Genomic DNA, 20,333 nt, shown 5'->3' with positions numbered 1-20,333 from the left:
ATGAGTCAAATAATCCTCTACTACAAAGAAGCTTTTTTTTTTTCCTTTTCAAATCATCCTTCCTCTGCAATTTTTTAATCATACAAATAAACTAAGCAATCAGCCTGCCTAACTCATATCTTTTCAACCACTACTACGGTCGTTAAAATTTTCAATTAGACCATCCACAATAGGTGCCCAGCGACCGCCCAGCCGAGCTCCGGCGCTGGGCGGTTCGCTGGGCGGTCTATTGCAGCCGCCCAGCGGCTGAGTGGAGAGAGAAATCGCGCAGCGCTGGGCGGTTATGTGGCGCTGGGCGGTGGGCGGTCCGTTCGGCGCTATTGCAGCGCCCGGATCGCCCAGCGCACCGCCTAGCGCGAAAATTAATTTTTTTTTCCCGAAACACTATATATACGCGCTTTGCTCGTCATTTTCATTCGCACCACTTGTTTTAACGAGTACTCTCTCTATCTTAATTTCTGTTCAAGATCAACAACGGGAAATGGATCTCAACAACGAGCCTAGTTCCGGGAGTAGCGGGTCACAAACTTTTCCCGTATATGTCTCGTAAATTAAATTTTGCATATTGTGTGATTGTTAATTATTTCATTTTGTATATATTTGTTAATAGTGATGTGGATAGTATTATTAATGTTTCCCGTATATGTCTCGTAAATTAAATTCCGTATATTGTGTGATTGTTAATTATGTCATTTTATATAATTGTTATTAGTGATGTGGCTATTGATGTGGCTGGGCTATTTATGATGTGGCTAGGCTATGGCTGGGCTATTTATGATGTGACAGGAGGATTTTTAGTGCTGATGATGTGGCAGTGGCTAGGCTATAGCTGGGCTATTGCTGGGCTATTCCTATTGTGGATGGCCTTAATAAATAAATTAATAATCAGTATTTTGAAAACTCAATTATTATTATAAATTAAAAGCACAGCGAAAAAAGAAAGTAAATATAGTGTTGTGAACTTTCCAAAAGCACAAGTTGCAGGAGGCACCATTCCAACAACACCTGTTCAAAGAGTAACTCTTCCAACTCCAAAACCCAAAGTGACGTCGACGCGACTTCCCTCTCAGCGGCCGAATCAGCCATGGCCATCGTCGAGGAGCGATCGTCTTCCTCCGATGGCAAAGTCTGGGGTCTGTTCAAGCTCCCTTTCCGTAATTCGCATCATACGACGTCGTCCTCCTCTTCCGCCTCCGCAAATTTCGCTCATTATCAGCAGAATTACGGCCACGGAAACGGTAACGGTCAATTTCCGGTTGAAGGATCAGCTGCGCAGGCCACCTCGGTCTCTTCAGTTGCCAGATCGCTGCTCCCTGGACGCCGTCGTCTGAAGCTCGATCCCTCTAAGAAGCTTTATTTCCCCTGTATGGACGACCTCTGCTCTCGCTAATTTGCTTGATTTTTGGATTTTTGTTTGTTTGTTTGGATAATTGGTAATTTTGTTTGATTGTTACGTTTTGCTTGCGGGATTGATTGATTGATGTTAATTCTTTCGGTATGAGTTTGTTTTGTCTTTACTAGTTTTGCTGAGCCTGATCTGCGATCATGTGGTTTGAATTTCTACTTTAATTGATTTAGATGGTTGATATAATTGAAAATTTGGTTTTAGGGAGGATTGGCAAAAATTATCATATTGCTTTACTTGGAACCCCTTTTATCCTTATCTTATGTTTGAAAACTTTAATTCGATACTCAGAGTTTCTGTGAAAATTGACAAATCAGTTATGTGAGATTTCCCCAATGGCAGTTGTGAGTTTGACATTAATATTTCTGAGTCTCGTGCTACATTTTTTTTTGTGCTTCGAGGGGAGATTGATCTTCTGTGATAACTACATATTGTTGGAACACTAGATACTGCTTGCTATCTGACTTGATGAAGGCTTACTAGAACAGAAGTTTGGTTAGCTTTGTTTCTTGTTTTCCATATATCCATTGTGCTGTCAATGTTTTCACATCTTACTTGTTGGGGTTCATTTGAGAGGAGGCTTACTTGTTGGGTTTGGACATGCATGGAAGTGCCTTTATCTGAATATCGGTCTTTGTATAGCTTGTGTGTCTGGACAAGCAAGAGCTAATTGAATCGGTTGAACACAAGGATGTCATATATTCATTGATTTACATTAATTTTGATATTCCTGCAGATGAACCAGGTAAGCAAGTCCGAAGTGCTATCAAAATAAAAAATACAAGCAAGTCTCATGTAGCTTTCAAGGTATGCCGAGTTGCATTTTCTTTATGATTCTCTCTTACCAGTAGTTTTTAAGCTCTGTACTGACTTTTTTTTATATTCATTTTTAAATTTCATATTTATATTTCTCTTTCTGATAAATGTTCGATTGCTGTTACTTAGTTTCAAACGACTGCGCCAAAGAGCTGTTTCATGCGTCCACCTGGCTCCATTCTTGCTCCTGGCGAGAGTATCATAGCAACTGGTAATCAATCGTTGCAATCCCTAGATGAATTGTGTGCTCTTAATATTTGCTTCCTGATTGAAATTTTGCCTTTTATCCTTCTTGGTCATGTTAGTATTCAAGTTTGTCGAGCCTCCAGAGAACAATGAGAAGCCGATGGATCAGAAAAGCACAGTGAAGTTCAAAATCATGAGCCTAAAAGTGAAAGGGCCACCGACTGACTACATACCTGAACTGGCATGTCTCATTCTAATTTCATTCCTAATCAAACTATCTGTTCTTAAGTTCGTTATGTACGTTTCGAGTATTGTTATAGTCTTAACTCAGATGAAGCTTGTAACTATCTTTATAACAATCTCAGTATACTATCACTAGAAGAATAAGCTATAATTGTTTTAAAATATTAGCATAACTCACCCTACACTGGACCTTATCGCATATGCTAGTTATAGAGGTCATGCTATTTATTGATTCTAGACTTATGAATCACTAAAGAAATAAATTCTGTGTTCGTTTCTATGCATTCTCATCTCTTCCATTTTTTCTTGAATCAGTTTGATGAGCAAAAGGATGAAGTGGCTGTGGAGCAGATACTTCGGGTTGTTTTTCTAGATGCAGAACGTCCTAGCCCTGTAAGTGGATATTTCACGGCTTCTTTATCCGTATGTATTTCTTATAGAAATGATTGCATCTGATCCATGTGCATGTGATCTTTGAAGGCGTTAGACAAATTAAAGCGCCAGTTGGCTGAAGCAGAGGCTGAGCTCGAGGCTCGCAAGAAGCCTTCAGAAGACACTGGGCCAAAGTTTATCGGAGAAGGACTTGTGATCGATGAATGGGTAAGCCGCCCAACCTTCAAATTTCCTTTTCTCGAGCGGCTCTATGCATTTCGTCATTACTATCTCTGCCCTCAACATTTTGCAGAAAGAAAGAAGAGAGAGATACTTGGCTCGTCAACAAGTGGAGGGGGTAGACTCCATATGACTGGAGTTTTTTTTGTGAGTTTTCTGCACTATGGTTTGAGGAATGTATTTAAATGACGTTTAATGAGTATGCTAAGTTGTGGACTTTGTTGTATTCTGTCAATATGAGTTGTCAGTTGTATCTGTGACATGTTGTAATACTGATTATTGGCTTAACGCCATATGTACCTGTAGATATGTTACTTTTCTTCTTCAAATGAGAGAAACCATTTCCCCTAGCATGCTCTCCTTTCTCTCTCTATAGTCTAAACAGAGGCAGTTCTATTTTCTTTTTCTTAGCGTGGATGGCATCACTTTTCCTTATGAAGACCGTTATTGAATTTACATATTCATTTTTATTTTAGTTTTTCTCTTTTCCGTAAAGAATACTAGGAGTAAAAGATATGGATAATGTTTCATTATCATGAAAAAGGTTGGTTTCATTATTTTTTGAGATAATGTTAGAGTTGACATTGGGGCAGCATGTGAATTGGATTCTTTCTTCTGCTAAAGGAGTGAATATTAAGGTTTTCTTATTTATTAATGCCAACAAGAAAAATCTAAAGTCCCTTTAATTTGCGAGGTTTACTTAATAAAAATATTAATGTCAAAAAACAAACATTTTAGTTAGAGCATCCACAGCTAGGGATGTCAATGTAACCCGAACCCGCGGGTCAGCCCGAATAACCCGATAAAAATACAGGGTTAGGGTTGTAATTTCGCAGCCCGAATTTAAAATCGGGCCATTCGGGCTGACCCATTCGGGTTGTCGGGTTAGGCGGGCTGACCCGTTCGGGTTACGGGTTGGCCCGTCGGGTTGAAGGCTTCTGCACAACGAGCAGTTTTTGTAACGGTCATAACTTTCTCTACAAAGCTCCGATTGAGGCGTGCAATATATCCACACGAAGCTCTTTCGAAGACGAAGAGAATGATATGTATTAGAGGTTTATTAGACTTCAAAATCGCGAGAAACATTGACTCAAACAAGGCTGCTGCACATCCACATATTTTGTGTACATTTTCTAATCAATTTTCCATCATTTCTCAACAAACATACCAAAATATAGAAATATAATCAAAATCATCCAAGACAACCCTCTAAAACCATGCAAAATCCAAATACGTAAACCGACTATATAAGATCACGAAAAAAATCACCATGTGGTTCATGGATTCATAAATACTCGTATATAAAAGCTTTCTTTTAGTATATTTCCAATATAATAGTGCAAAGTGTTTTGACGTCGCTTCGTCATTGAATTATGCGTACTTTGATGATTCTTAAAACAAAGATAAATTATTATTTGACTTATTTACAGCTGGAATAAATTAAATTTGACCAATCATAATTCAAGAAAACTTAGAGTTACTCCAATTAGCTAGCATCTTGATAATTCACTCTTTAACAATTCAAAATATTTTTGTTACATCTACGATGCACCTCTCACGTTATGAAAAATTTATTTAATTTTCTACGAATTGATTTATGTTTGAATTTTGAAACAAAGTGTTGATTTATGTTTTAAATACATAAACATACTATTTATAGATATTTTGTAAATAATTATGTAATGAATAAGTTTTTTAAATTTAAATAACTTAATCTTTTTTAAAAATATTAAAGAAAATTAAAAATATGTATTTCATTGTTGAATGATTAATTAAAAATATGTATATAATTAAAGAAAATTTAAAATACATATTATTTTTTGAAAATATTAAAAGAATTAAAAATACGCATTGGCCCGAATAACCCGGTGGGTTAGCCCGAAACCCGAAGGGTTAGGGTTAGGGTCGAACTTTTATAACCCGAAAAAATCATAACCCGAATAGCCCGTACCCGAATGGCCAGACAACCCGAACGGGTTGGCCCGAACCCGAACGGGTTGGCCCGATTGACATCCCTATCCACAGCGGTGCTCTCTCGGAAGTACGACGCCCGTGCCGCTGGCGCGGCTCACCGCTGGCACGGCGCTGCTCGATGCATCGAGCACGTCCGTGCCGCTGAGCAGCTGACGTGGCGGTTGCGGATTGGCCAACGGCAAAGCCGTTGGCATTTTCGTTTTTTTCTTTTAAAAAAAAATCAGATTTAATTAAAAATATCTAAATTAAATAAAAAAATATTTTCCCACTTCCCAATAAATTATATCCGTTCTCTCTCCACTTTTAATTTATTTTTCAATTTTTTTCCCCAAAATTCACATTTCATCTATAGATACCTCCACTTTCACAAAAAAATTTTTACACTACACTACACAATTCTCATCTAAATTCTCTCATCTTCTGTTATCAATTATCAATCTTTCACTCTTACTCAAAAAAATGTCCGGCTCCGGCGATCACCCCTCCAACTCCCGCGGTTGGAACAACGAATGGTTCGGCTCACAACCATTCCCTAGTCCGGAAACGCAATTTTCGGCCCATCCTCAAACCCAAGGTTCTCAAGTTCCAGGTGGCTACCGGCCTTACCTGGTGGACGACCAAGATGCCCCCGATGGGCGATACGGGTGGGCACCCGAACCTAGATCAGGAGGGAGTTGCGGCTCTCAAACTCCTCCTCTTCCTACTCCTACTCCTCGTGGTGTCCGCACGCCGTACACTCCGGCGGAGATGGATCAATTATTCAAAGCCTATTTGATTATCTCCGAAGATCCGGAGGCTGGCATGAACCAAAGCGGGGATAGGTTTTGGTGGTGCGTCTCTCGCCATTACAATGAAAATCGCCCGGTTGGAATCATCGAGCACAATGAGAGTATGGTGCGCAATGCCATATTCAGAGCCAACAAAGAAATCCAAAAGTTCCAGGGGTATTACCTCCAGGAAGAGTGGTCGGCGGGGAGCAGCAGGAGCGAACTCGACATCATCAGTGCCACCTTGGCGATCTACCAATCCCTAAATTACAAACCGTTCAAGTACCTCAGCGCTTGGCAGGAGGTGCATGTGCATTCGAATTATAGGGGAGGCGTATCATCCTCCTCCAGCAAACGGTCGAGGTCGGTATCCCTATCCGACGCCGGCGAGGATGAGGTGGCTAGCCAGCTCGCCGGAGCTAACTTAGTAGCCCCAACGCCAGCCCGAGCAGTTCCCAACGCCGGCCGGCGACGACCAACCGCCGTCGCGCCGCTACTCCATCCGCCCCCGCTCCCGCTCCCTTTGTGCCACCTCAACCCCCCACCAACTCGTTGTGGACCCTTTTGGCTCAACTCAATTTGGCCGATAGGTCAAATATGATCCCCGAGCAACTCGATTCACATTTGACAATGATACGGGGTCTCCGAAGAATATTGGGGATAGGGCAAGAGGAATAGTCTTCCACGAGGGTATTTTTTATCCTTTAATTATGTATTTTATTTTATTTTTTAGGATTTTAATTATGTATTTTTATTTTTTAGGATTTTAATTATGTAATTTTTAATTTTTAGGATGCTCTAATGATTCTGGAATAACTAGCCCGTTGCCCACTTTTGTGTATATCTCAATATTAAGGAAGATAATTGTACAGAAATTACATACTTATTTTGCCACACTTTTGTGTATATCTCATTATTAATTTAATCATTGTGTTTAGTTCAGTTTGCAGATCAGCTCCCTAGTGCAAATTATCAGAATTTTTACTCATTTTTTTAATTTACTAAGGGCCAGTTTAGTTTATTAGATATGCCAAGAAATAGGCTCATTTATGAGGTTAATCCAATGTTCACTTTCATTCACTCAATTGTGTGTGGACCTAGAGATGGCTTGGGCCCGCACTATTCAGTACAGAAACAACTAAAAAAAATCTTGATGAAGAGGTGGTTTTTGAATCTGTCTGGGCCCACCAATCCAGAAATGTAATGAAGATTACAATTTTGCCCCCGAATTTTTCAAATTCGCCCTCTTTTTCATTTGCTTCTGCATTTTTTAGGCAAGGTTAATTTGGTCGGTTTGTAATCTGTATTTGTCCTGTTCAGTTTTTTGAATATAGCCAGTTTTGGTGCTATTTTTGGGAGATTTCATCCGTTCATCTTCACGGAATTAAATTTGATCGGCCCGAATATATTCCCAAAGCCCGCACTGTTCCTCTTTGATTTACCAACATTCAATTCTCCATTCTCCGTGTGGAGCTGGTACATGAAAACTAGAGACAGCTGTAAAGTCCTCAATCAGTGCAAGATTACTTTTATGCCCCCGCAATTAATTTTCATTTGGAGTTTGAAGTTTGCTGCTTTTTGGAAGACATTCATAAAAAGGGATATTTTTGGAAGACGATCATAAAAAGGGAATAAATAAATATACCATAAATGCAAATTTGACTTTATTTCTGCCTCCTTGAATACGTGAATTGATTTACAAATATGTGGGCCCATCCTTATACAAATAGTAAAGGAATTTAATCAATACATTTGGAATGGCAAAAGCTGAACACGCCCTAAATAAATTATTTAATTCACCAAATCTGGAGTTATTTCCTGATAAGTGAACCCCATATAATATTCTTCATATGGTGGGCCATGATGCCTCATTTCTAGTGTTGGTACAAATCTGAATATTGGCTAAAAGGGAAACTGAACGGGCCCTTATGAAAGCGCTATGTAATAATTTATACTGCTTCACTTTCTTTAAATCAAACATCATCCACATGCCACACACAACATAGTTTAGTCGTGTCGCATAAATATGCATATTACAAATTCTATTCGATTTCTCCTTATCTTCTCTAATTTGATCTGTATTTAAATTATATTCAGTTTTAAGTTTTAACAAATTAATCAAATACTTTTCGTAATTGGAAATTCATCTCTCGATTATAACATAAACCAAAATATAATTCATGAATTACTTCAGACAGCACATTACATTACATCAACAACACATCTTCTAGTGTAAAAAACCTCTAGGCACAAGAGTGATCTACAACATTGCCTTTTGAAATATTACTACTATTTTGTTGTTGATAAATAAGCTGAAAGCCCTCCAATCATCATACTTTATGATAGGTATCTCCTCTCCCACTCTTCAACTCAACACTTCCATGACCATTCCCATACTCAACATCAGTCATAAACCTAGACCAGAACCAATGCTGCTTCCACACAATCACCATCTCCTCGATCGGAATGTTCTTCGTCTCCGGCAGGAAGAAGTAGATGAATATCGTCATCACCATCACAAAGAAGCCGAAGAACAGAAACAGCCCGAACTTGAGGTGGCAGAGCATATTCAAGAAGACCTGCGCCACGATGAAGGTGAACACCATGTTCACCGACACGTTCAGGCTCTGGGCGGCCGACCTTATCTCCAAGGGGAAGATCTCACTCGGCACAAGCCACCCCAGTGGGCCCCACGACCACGCGAACCCTGCCACATAGATGCATATGAAGAGCACCACCACGATGGCATACCACTTGGGCAGATTGCCGGGATGCCCGTCCACCCCAAACTTGATGGCAATGAAGATCGCCACACACACCTGTCCAAACAACAAGAGGTACATCTGTTAGGATTGCCGACTACACATTAATTTGTTTTTGGATCATTTCCAAAAGACCTTAAATTAATTGAGGTTGGACAACACGTACCTGACAAATAAGCATCTGAATGCCACCCTGGATGAAAAGGAACCTTCTCCCCAACTTATCAACGTAATAAATGGAGACGACAGTGGCGAGAACGTTGACACCACCGGTGATGACAGCAGACATCAAGGCGGCATCGCTCCCAAAGCCGATGGTCTTAAACAAGACAGGGGCGTAGAACATGATAACATTGATGCCGGTGAGCTGCTGGAAGAAGGGGATGGCGATGGCCATCGTCAAATGGGGGCGGTACTTCCTCTGCAGGATGTTCCGCCACGGGTGCTCCACCTTGCTCGAGGCCTCGCTGGCTGCCACAAGGTCGTTGAACTCCTCGTCCACGTTGTCTATGCCGCGGATCCTCTTGAGCTTATGCCGGGCCTCCTCGCTCTGCCCCCGCTCGATCATCGAGTTGGGAGTCTCAGGGAGGATCAGGGAGCCCACCGTGATGATCAGCGCTGGCACCATTGCGCCGCCCAAGCTCAGCCTCCAGCCCCACCCGCCCTTGATCTTGGCGAACCAGTAGTTGAGCACATTGGCTGCTAAGATGCCTATTGTGATTGAGAGTTGGAAGCCAATGTTGAGAGCTCCTCTGTATTTGTATGGCGCCATTTCTGATAGGTATAGTGGCACTGACTGCAATGCAATCAAACAACAAACGCATTTTACATCAACAATTATTTGGAGATTGTGTAATAAAAAGGTCTCCCATGATTCTTGCACTCCAAAGCTAACGAAAAATACTACCCCCTGTTTACTTTACTTGTAACTTGTTGACTTTTAAGAAATATTAATGAAAGTATGTGGAAAAAGTTAATGGACTACATGTTCTATTTTTATATACTACTATAAGTTTATAATAAAATAAATTAGTGGAATATTGATTTGGTACCAAAAGTAAAATGTAAATATGACTAATATTGGAGGATTGAAAAGAAAACTTTGTGATAGTAAAAGATTAGAAAATAATTGAATTAAAGGAGGATGAAGAGGTAGTTATTAAGTGGGGTAGTGGTGTTGGGGATTTTCATGTCATTGTAATAATTTTGTCAGTGGATAACGAAATAAATAGTTATAGTGGAAATTAAATAAAGGAGGGGAGCTATTAAGTCAATGTCTCCGGCTTTGTTTGTATTCAGCGCCGTTGCCAACCAAAGAAAAATTGGGTATTTAATTTTAAAGAAATGTCATATAGTTGATTTCTATCATATAAAAAAACTAGATCTACATATAGTTTTTTAAAACACTTGATGAACTACTACAAAGCATTGACCCACAACTTGATATATTTTAATTCCTGCCCGAAAAGAAACTTACGGAAATAACAGGGGATGGAATAACCAAGAAACATAGACGAAACCAAAAATTTACTCCCGAAAAAAAAAGCATTTTGGCTTTGTTCTTGTGAGGGTTTGTTGCTTTAAACCCAAGAATCATAGGTCAGGTCTTGATCTTGATCGAACTCACACAAAGCCCGACCAAAATCAGGGCTCTGATTCCAGAGTGAAGCACACACGAATTCTACATTAATATACTAGAGAAGTAGGGTTGCACTTATACATTGCTTGCACATTTTCTGATTCTCCGATTTGAACACCAACAATTCTAAACACAATTTCTAGCCAAATAAAAAATGTAATGGAAAGAATTGGGAAACCTGATTGGCGAATCCGATTCCAAAACCGAGGAAAATCCGGCCGACGATGAGCATCCAAACAGCCTTAGCGAAGCCATTGATCAAGGCGCCGAGACAGAAGAGCACGCCTCCGCACAGCATCGACAGCTTCCGCCCCAGCTTCCTGGTGACGGTGGACGCCACCAGCGACGAGCACAGCGCCGCCAAGTAGAGCGACGACGTGAACATCGTCAGCGTCTGGCTGTTGAATTTGCAGTACTGGTTGGTCAAATCAGCGGCCTCCTGCTTCCTAAAAACCGACGGGAAGAACTTCTCCAGAAACGAATCCATCGACGTCACTCCGCCTGAGATTCCAATGTCGTAGCCGAAGATGAGCCCACCCATGGCCGCGATGACGCACGTGATAACCACGTACGGCGTCAGGTTGCCGGGGTATTGCTTTCCGGCGCCGGGGCCCGGCCCAAAACCGCCTCCCGCCATTTTTTTGTTCTTGCTCGAGACCTTGAAAGATGTAATATAGATAGAATTAGAGAGAGAGAGAGAATGAAAGTGTAGGAGAGTATATATAGATACAAAATTGTTGACTTAGTAGATTTTAGCTGTCAATACTCCCATAATGACAAGATTATGTAGTTTAAGCTACCGTTCTTTTCCCATAATAGTATATGAATCAATAATTATTTACAATCCAATGATTTCTTATCTCAAACCATGATTTATAGCTAATATTATGGGCTGCATACATTTTTTGACATCATACAATATTCATAGGTCGGTGTTCACTATCTGTGTCCATATTTATACATACAATGAGACGTTGCTATTTATGTTTTATATAGTACTACTACATGTTTATGCATGGATAATATGTCTTACTATGAAATCTGCTATACTTATTTAGATAATCGTATGCACCAACAGTTATTGGATATATAGAGCATTAAATTGATGATCCAATACACAATTGGAAAATATCTTTGTGAACAAATTTAATGATCTTAACTACCGCTTTATCTTTATTAATGAGACTCAGAGTCCATTTAATTCTCGAAAAATTGTACAAAAGCAATAATAATGCAACGTATTTTTAAAGTAATATACAAATGAACTGGACCTTTTAGTCAACACCGATAAATGATGATATACTATCGAGTGATATAAATAATTTGGCAGTTATAATAACTTTATTTCATTCGTCTTCACATGTTAATTTGACCTCAAGTGGGAGGAGGTATGCATTTAATACATATTGGTGGAATATATTACATTCAATCCCAATAGTTTTTTTTAGAGTAGTGATTTAGAGACATAATGTCTCTATGACATAATGCCCCTATGTCACTTTGCCATAACCTTAATTTAAATATGTACTAATATACCTTTATTTTAGATAAAAGGAAAATTAGTAGTTATGTATAATTGATTATTAGGGAAGGGAAGTCAAATCTAATCAAATTAACTATCTATAACTAATTAATACATAGTAGTATCAATTAAGATTCACGTTTATTAGCAAAATTTTAACAAAATTTCAACTATTTTCACTACTTAGTTTCTTATTGATATCCAACAAAATAATATTTATATTCAATTATTTTATTATTAAATAATTCTTAAAATTCTAAATAAAAAAACTAAATTTAATTTTATAAAAATTAGAAGTAAATTATAATTATACTAGTCACTGTCATCTAATTATTTTATTATCAAATATTTATAAAATTTGCAAGTTATAAAAAATACTTCATGTCTAATATAAAATAAATTAAAATGATACTCCATTAAATAGTAACATTTAAATTTTAAGTCATATAAACGATTATATAAACTCTATGATTTTATTCACCATTTTCGGATGGTAAGATGTAAACTTTTGAAACTAATGCATTTGTCAAATTAATTCACTAGTATTGTAAAGATATGAACATTTCAAATCAATGCTCTAATTTTGCAATTGTCTATATTTTATGATTCTAAGCGCTAGCCAATAAATTGGTAAGATACTCCATATCATAAATTGACTTTCTACAAAATTTGCATTATATAAAAACATTTGAATTCAATCATCTAATAGTCATATAGGAATACTTAATTTCTTAATATTATCCTCCAATGAAATAAAAATATTCATTCGCATCCAATTATTTTATTATTAAATAATCATTAAAGTTCTAGAATGTAAAAAGTATATACGTACAGAAATATATTTAATTTTTAATTAGTATTAAATAATTACTAAAATTCTGAATCATAAAAATGATTGCATGCATATACATACTTAATTTCTTAGTGTCATCGTTCAACGAAATAGTAATTGTCACTCACATCAACTTTTTTTTTTCTTCTATAACAATGTTTAAATTTCTAAATTGTAAAATACTTAATATATACTTGCACCATCTAATGAAAGGATAAAGTCATTTGCGTCAAATTATTTTATCAGTATTAAATAATTACTAAAACTCTGAATCATAAAAATGATTGCATGCATATACATACTTAATTTCTTAGTGTCATCGTTCAATGAAATAGTAATTGTCACTCATATCAACTTTTTTTTTCTTCTATAACAATGTTTAAATTTCTAAATTGTAAAATAGTACTCCAGTAGTATACATATGTTATATACTTAATTTCTACATGTACCATCTAATGAAAGGATAAAGTCATTTGAGTCAAATTAATTTATTAGTATTAAATAATTACTAAAATTCTTAATCATAAAAATGATTGCATGCATATACATACTTAATTTCTTAGTGTCATCGTTCAGCGAAATAGTAATAGTCACTCACATCTATTTTTTTTTCTTCTATAATAATGTTTAAAATTCTAAATTGTAAAATAGTACTCCAGTAGTATACATATGTTATATACTTAATTTCTACTTGTACCATCTAATGAAAGGATAAAGTCATTTGCGTCAAATTATTTTATTAGTATTAAATAATTACTAAAACTCTGAATCATAAAAATGATTGCATGCATATACATACTTAATTTCTTAGTGTCATCGTTCAACGAAATAGTAATAGTCACTCACATCAACTTTTTTTTCTTCTATAATAATGTTTAAAATTCTAAATTGTAAAATAGTATTCCAGTAGTATACATATGTTATATACTTAATTTCTACTTGTACCATCTAACGAAAGGATAAAGTCATTTGCGTCAAATTATTTTATTAGTATTAAATAATTACTAAAATTCTGAATCATAAAAATGATTGCATGCATATACATACTTAATTTCTTAGTGTCATAGTTCAACAAAATAGTAATAGTCACTCACAACAACTTTTTTTTTTCTATAACAATGTTTAAATTTCTAAATTGTAAAATTCTAAAACACATTAATTTGACACCATGTAACAATTTAATTCTAGTATACAAATTTAAATTGTTGTTCCCTAACATTTTGTCCATTAATAAAATAAAGCATAAATAAATTTCGAATCTTTATTTGATGCTATAAGAACTCAAGCAATTAAATTGATTTATTAATTTTATAAATAGCTAAAAATGGATAAACTTTTACTTATACATTCATTAATTTATTTTTCCAGCAAATTTAAAAAAATAAACTACTTATAAAAATTACTCCCTTAGACAAATAATCTTCGAACTTAGGGTGTCCACAATGGGGGAGCCGCGGCCCGCGGCTCGGCGCGCGGCCCCCCATTGCAAAGGCCGAGAGCTGGGGCGGAGAGGCGAGAAGCGTGGCTGAGCCACGGCCGCGGCCTTCACGCGGCTGAGCCGTGTGAGCCGCGGCCCTCCCTTTGCAAGCGCCGCGAATCGCGGCTGGGCCGCGGAAAATAAATTTTTTTTTTATTTTGAAAATTTTTTATAAATATACACTCTCATTTCCATTTTTTCACTTCATTCTACACTTCAAATCCCTTCATTTTACACTCTCAAACACTACAAAAAATGCAAGGTGGAGATGGTAATTTCCCGGGGTATGGAGACTCGGGATACGGCAACTTCCCCAATCAGACGTGGAGTCCGCACTCGCCCCAATTCCGGGTCCAGCCATCCCAGCAGAGAAACTTGGTTCGCCAACCATCGGGGTTCGGGGACTACCGACCGAATATGGACGCGATCAACAACCCATCCCAGCAATTCAAATCCTCCCAATTCCAATCCTCCCAATTCCAATACTCCCCGTCTCCTCTGTCTGAATCTGATAGATTCACATGGGAACAGTTGAAGATGACGGATTCCGATGACGCCACCGAGTAGGAAGCGGTGGCGTTTTTTTCTTTTTATTATTATGTTGTGTTTTTAAAATATTTTCGTTGTAGAATTTTCCCCTATTAATAGTACGACGAAAATTTGTCTCTACTTCTCTCTTTATTAAATTATTTTTATTATCCAAATTATTAATCTACTAAAATTTAATAACATTAAATTAAATTAAAAAATAACATTAAAAAAAGCAAAAAAAAAATAACATTTTAGAGGGCCACATTTGGTTGCCCTTTGAATTTGCATTGACTTTTTTACATTTGCCATTACAAAGGCCACATGGGAGCCACAATTGGTGGCCGGGCCACAAATGGTGGCCTTTGAGGGCACCCGCAACGCTGTGCCGTTGCGGTTCCTATGCCGTTCCGGCGGAACGGTTCCGCGGCGGCACGCGTTGCGGGGTGCGTTCCGTCGCCGTTCCGTGCCGTCGCCATTCCTATGCCGTGCCGCGTTCCGTTCCGGAGGAACGCGGAACGGAACGTTCCGCCACGCGCCGAGGCGACGTGGCGGCCTCCCATTCGACGCGTGAAGCCCACTCGCTGCCCCGCGAGTGGGCTTCGTCCGGTGACGCAATAATTCATTTTTTTTTAAATTCGAATTTAATAAAAAAATTTTTTTTTTTTGCAACGGTAATGAGACCGTTTTTTTATATCCGTTTTTTATTTTTTTTTATTTTTATTTTATTTATTTACTCTATAAATACTCCTATTTCATACTCATTTCAATCACAAACACACATCTATTCCTCTCTATTTCCACCCCAATTTTCATCTCAAATCAACTATATTTTCCTTCTCCCAAATTTAATCAAACTAATGGATCCTTATGAACAAATGCGTCAAATATTGGAACAATCACTTGAAGAAGATCGACGACGGGAGGCGGAAGAAGTCGCGCCGCCCCAACGACGCTCCCGTACGTACATCCATCGTAACCGGGAGGAAGCCGCCGCAAGGTTAGTACGCGACTACTTCTGCGATAACCCGGTTTGGGGAGATACGTACTTCCGTCGCCGTTTCCGCATGGGGAAACCGTTATTTCTCCACATCGCGAATACTTTGGCAGCCCGGGAAGAGTTTTTCCAGGAAGGGTTCGACGCGGTCGGCCGTCCCAGCCACACGACGCTGCAGAAATGTACTGCAGCAATCCGCCAGCTTGCGATTGGACAAACGGCCGACATGTTCGACGAATACCTCCACATCGGAGACAGCACTGGGCGAATGTGCTTGCTCAAATTCTGCCAAGGCGTCCGGGCAGCCTTCACCGACGAATTTCTCCGAAGGCCAAGCACGACCGATTGTCAGTTCCTGCTCAACCTTCACGAAACAGTGCACGGATTCCCCGGGATGCTCGGCAGCGTCGATTGCATGCACTGGCAATGGAAGAATTGCCCGGTGGCGTGGAAGGGGTCCTACACGAGCGGCCACAAAGGCACCCACCCAACCGTTATACTTGAGGCCGTTGCCGACTACCGCCTTTGGATCTGGCACGCGTACTTCGGGGTCCCCGGGTCGAACAACGACGTAAACGTGCTCCACCAGTCCGACCTCTTGACCGAAGTTTTGGATGGTAAAGCGCCGGCCATCAACTTCATCGCCAACAACCGGCTTTATAAAATGGGGTACTATCTCGCCGATGGCATCTACCCGAAGTGGCCTACCTTCGTGAAGACGTGCAGTGGGTCTGCGAACCCAAAGCAGACTCTTTTTGCGCAGAAGCAGGAGGCTGCTCGCAAGGATGTGGAGAGGGCGTTCGGGGTTCTCCAAGCGCGCTTCAACATCATCAAAGCCCCGGCTCGTACGTGGTTCATGGAAAACATGGTCGACATCATGTATACGTGCATAATCTTGCACAACATGATTGTCCAAGACGAAGGACCCGAGGCGGGAAATTGGTTCGACGACGAATCCCCCGGAAGCTCAACCGCAAGTAGTCCGCCTCGAAGTGGAGCGCATCCGTCTATACAAGAACGGTTATCTATTCGTGCAAGGACACGCGACTCTAGTGCCCACACCCAACTCCAACATGATCTAATTGAGCACATTTGGGCAAATTTTGACGGATGAAATTATTAAAATTGTGTACTTTTATTTTTTTAGGATTTTAATTGTGTGCTTTTTATTTTTTTACGTTTAAGTTGTAATTTTTTTTAATGTTGTGTGTTTTTTAATAAAGTGTGTTTATTTTTTAAAGTGTGTTTATTTAAATTGAATTGGGTTGGAAATAAAAAAAAATGAAATTGAATGAATAGTAATTTAAGGAACGTTAAGGAACGGAGGGTTGCAGGTTCCGTTCCTTAGTTAAGGAATGGAGTAAAAAAGTACAGTGGGGCCCTCAAATAGTGGTTTAAGGAACGGTATAGGAACAGCGTTGTGGATGGCCTGAAGGCCACCATTGTGGACACTCTTATAGGAATGTATTTGAATATTAATCCATATCTTCCATATACATTTCCCATAATGAAGCAATCTTATTTATATCATACGTAATTAATACCCCTTATTTAAAATTTCCATTTTCTAGATGTAAGGGGCAAAAAAGTACCTTTATAAAATTCAAATTTTATTAAAAGTAGAATATAATGTAATATTACTATTTAACCCTCATTATATCTTAGACATTATGTCTCCAAAACATTTTTCTTTTTTTTATTCATATGTACTCAATAACGGCTATGATAAACCGTGGGAACAAATTCAAGTTTCAAAGTAGTTTGACGACTAAAGTCGATATCTTTGGATAGATAGTCACCTTTGGAAATTCATAAAAAAAAAAATTTAATCGAATACTTTTGGATAATTAGTCAACTTTGGAAACCAGCCATCTACATAAATTGTGTTAATAATTAAATGGCCCAATAATTAGTACAATTTATAACAGAAGTATTGTACTATTAAGATTCCACAACCGCGCCTAATTTTCGAGAGTGATCTCAATGTGTGAATCAGAGTAAAGTTGTTGCAGTAGGGATTTTTTTGGAACTATCCAAAAAAATGAAAGCTATAGTTTACCTAAGAAAATGAAAGCAATAGTTTAGCATGATGCATGGTGTAAAAAACAAATGCGCCACAGATAATCAAACCCATCTTGTGTGCGATGATAGACTAGCATTTTATTACTCCACTAGACTATTGATATGTCTTTGTTAAAAAAAATTTAAATATATTATTAGTCGATTCATGAGCTACGGCCTACGATGAATCACGAATAATTAGTTAAACTTTTTAGGATTAATAGAAATGAATAAATAAGTCCTTGTTCAGTTAAAGGATTATAGTTTTGCATTACGTCAAGTATTTAATCTATTTTCGAATGTTATATATTAAAACTATAATTTTGTAGAAATCCAAATTAATGAGGATAAAATTAGTCAATCTTTTTTTATATCTTATCAATCTTGAGAATTGATCTTGACATATTCGGATTAGTCTTGATTCTGGGATTAATTCAGTTAAACATGAATCAGGTCCAAATATATACTGATACGTATAAATGTTATCTTCAAACCTATAGAAATACTTCGTGGGCTTTAAGCATTGTTTTGAGTATCAGTGTCCACATATGTTGTATTAAGGCAATTAATGTACGATTTTATAGACTAAATGTGATCTTTCCTAAGTACTTACTAAATTAGTTTTTTGGGATGAAAGCTCAAGTTCGGTATGTAATAGTATCTGTGTATTTATTGAGCAGAGCCCAACGATCCAAATCAATGACCTACGAAAGAAGCCAACCATTACCAATGTGGTTGTGACATGAGAGTAAACTCGAAGTGAATAGCCTGGTAAAAAGTTTGACCAATGTGGTCATGTATTGGTCCTTAACAGGAGTCGATTACTACAGACCATAGTGTCCCACATCGGTTAAGTAATGGAACTGATGTGTGATTTATAGACCACATCATCTCTCTAGTATGTCGAGATTATGTATGGGAAATTGGTGTCTTTTGATTCACTAATTTGGTGTATGAACTCTCTAGTATGTCGAGATTATGTATGGGAAACTGGTGTTTTTTGATTCACTAATTTTGAAATGTGTTTTCTATTTGGTTTGTAACAAACATTAAAAAATTTCTGCATTTCGTCCGTGAAAAAATGTCTCATTTTATCATTTTGGGATGTCCACGGTTTAAAGTCTCATTTACTTTTTTCAATTTTAGGTTATAAGTGGACCTCATCATTCAACTAAATCATTAAACTCGCATTTTACTCTAAAACTAATACTCTACCGTCTACATAAAAGTGAGGTCTATATTCACTAACTCATTTTCCCATTTTTTTACAAAGTCAGAACAATTTTTTAAACTCATATTGAATCAAAATGAGACTATAACTGATATGCGTACAAGTATCTGTTTGTTATCTGTTTGTTATTGGCAGTACTTTTAGTGTTTATTGTTTTCCTTATATAAATACCAATATATACTAAAATTTAGGGAGACTTTCAGCAATACGAAATCTAAATTAAAGAAATGAATCAGTTGTGTGAGAAACGATTCAAAATTTATGGATAAGGAAGGATAGGCAATACATGGATTTGGGTGATTCAACAACTACGTGTTTCTTCCGTTGGCGCCAATAATAATTAATACGGTTAACGAAACTTAATTTCTAAGAGCATCTCGGACCCATTTTTATTAATTTTTTACTTCATGTTCTTCCCAAAAGCACAACACCCACATTCATTCTCTTCCACAAGTACATGCTTAAGGGTCCCACCATTTTCATTATTTAATTTAAATACTTCAATTACTAAAAACATTTCTACAATATAAAAATACATTAAAAATACTCGAACTACTATTACAAATTTTAAAAATATAAAAATTACATAATTAAATCCTAAAAAATAAAAATTACAAACTTAAAATCCTAAAAAATAAAAATTACAAACTTAAAAGCCTAAAAATAAAAATTACATAATTAAAATCCTAAAAAAATTTAAAAAACTACATAATTAAAATCCTACAAATTAAAAATTACATAATTAAATGCTAAAAAATACCCCCGTGGAAGACTAGTTCTCCGGCCCTATCCCCAATGATTGTCGGAGACCTCGTATCATTGCCCGATGCGCTTCAAGTTGCTCGGGAGACATGTGAGACGTCTCGGCCATATTGAGTTGAGCCAAGAGGGTCCACAACGAGTTGGTGGGGGGTTGAGGTGGCACAAAGGGAGCGGGAGCGAGAGCGGTTGGCCGTCGCTTGTTTCCTTCCTTGCGGCCGGCGTTGGGAACTGCTCGGGCCGACGTCGGGGCTACCCAAGTTACCTCCGGCAAGCTGGCTAGCCACCTCATCCTCGCCAGCGTCGGATAGGGATACCGACCTCGACCGTTTGCTGGAGGAGCTAGAGGAGGATGATACGCCTCCCTTATACTTCGAATGCACACGCACCTCCTGTAAAGCGCTGAGGTACTTGAATGGTTTGTAATGTTGGGATTTGTAGGTCGCCATGGTGGCACTGATGATGTCGAGCTCGCTCCTGCCGCTCCCCGCCGACCGCTCTTTCTAGAGATAATACCCCTGG

At 38.0% G+C, this 20,333-nt stretch overlaps 2 protein-coding genes across 2 annotated transcripts; one reads left to right on the top strand and one right to left on the bottom strand.

Moving 5' to 3' along the window:
- Nucleotides 1-951: 951 nt before the first annotated feature.
- Nucleotides 952-3,612, top strand: LOC121805160 (vesicle-associated protein 4-2-like). The gene is made up of 7 exons (XM_042204948.1): nucleotides 952-1,364; nucleotides 2,142-2,212; nucleotides 2,351-2,432; nucleotides 2,527-2,648; nucleotides 2,966-3,043; nucleotides 3,131-3,250; nucleotides 3,336-3,612. Exons 1-7 carry the CDS (start codon nucleotides 1,085-1,087, stop codon nucleotides 3,393-3,395), a joined length of 813 nt encoding a protein of 270 aa, XP_042060882.1. The 5' UTR covers nucleotides 952-1,084; the 3' UTR covers nucleotides 3,396-3,612.
- A 4,548-nt stretch (nucleotides 3,613-8,160) lies between these two features.
- On the bottom strand, nucleotides 8,161-11,101 carry LOC121805955 (sugar carrier protein C-like). The gene is made up of 3 exons (XM_042206008.1): nucleotides 10,583-11,101; nucleotides 8,932-9,561; nucleotides 8,161-8,822 (listed from the first exon to the last, which is right to left on the bottom strand). Exons 1-3 carry the CDS (start codon nucleotides 11,039-11,041, stop codon nucleotides 8,334-8,336), a joined length of 1,578 nt encoding a protein of 525 aa, XP_042061942.1. The 5' UTR covers nucleotides 11,042-11,101; the 3' UTR covers nucleotides 8,161-8,333.
- Nucleotides 11,102-20,333: the final 9,232 nt, after the last annotated feature.

The sequence above is a fragment of the Salvia splendens genome, chromosome 5 (genome assembly GCF_004379255.2).
Source record: "Salvia splendens isolate huo1 chromosome 5, SspV2, whole genome shotgun sequence".
Taxonomy (NCBI): Eukaryota; Viridiplantae; Streptophyta; class Magnoliopsida; order Lamiales; family Lamiaceae; genus Salvia; species Salvia splendens.
The sequence above is the reverse complement of the archived record's forward strand: the minus strand, read 5'-3'. Positions and strand labels throughout refer to the sequence as shown.

Bases quoted from the DNA above. Each gene is read 5' to 3' on its own strand.
- LOC121805160 (XM_042204948.1), top strand. From the start codon at position 1,085: ATGGCCATCGTCGAGGAGCGATCGTCTTCCTCCGATGGCAAAGTCTGG. The intron at 2,213-2,350 runs GTATGCCGAGTT...GCTGTTACTTAG, and splicing joins AGTCTCATGTAGCTTTCAAG to TTTCAAACGACTGCGCCAAA. The intron at 2,433-2,526 runs GTAATCAATCGT...TGGTCATGTTAG, and splicing joins CGAGAGTATCATAGCAACTG to TATTCAAGTTTGTCGAGCCT.
- LOC121805955 (XM_042206008.1), bottom strand. From the start codon at position 11,041: ATGGCGGGAGGCGGTTTTGGGCCGGGCCCCGGCGCCGGAAAGCAATAC. The intron at 9,562-10,582 runs GTTTCCCAATTC...ATTGCATTGCAG, and splicing joins GAATCGGATTCGCCAATCAG to TCAGTGCCACTATACCTATC. The intron at 8,823-8,931 runs GTACGTGTTGTC...TTGTTTGGACAG, and splicing joins TTCAGATGCTTATTTGTCAG to GTGTGTGTGGCGATCTTCAT.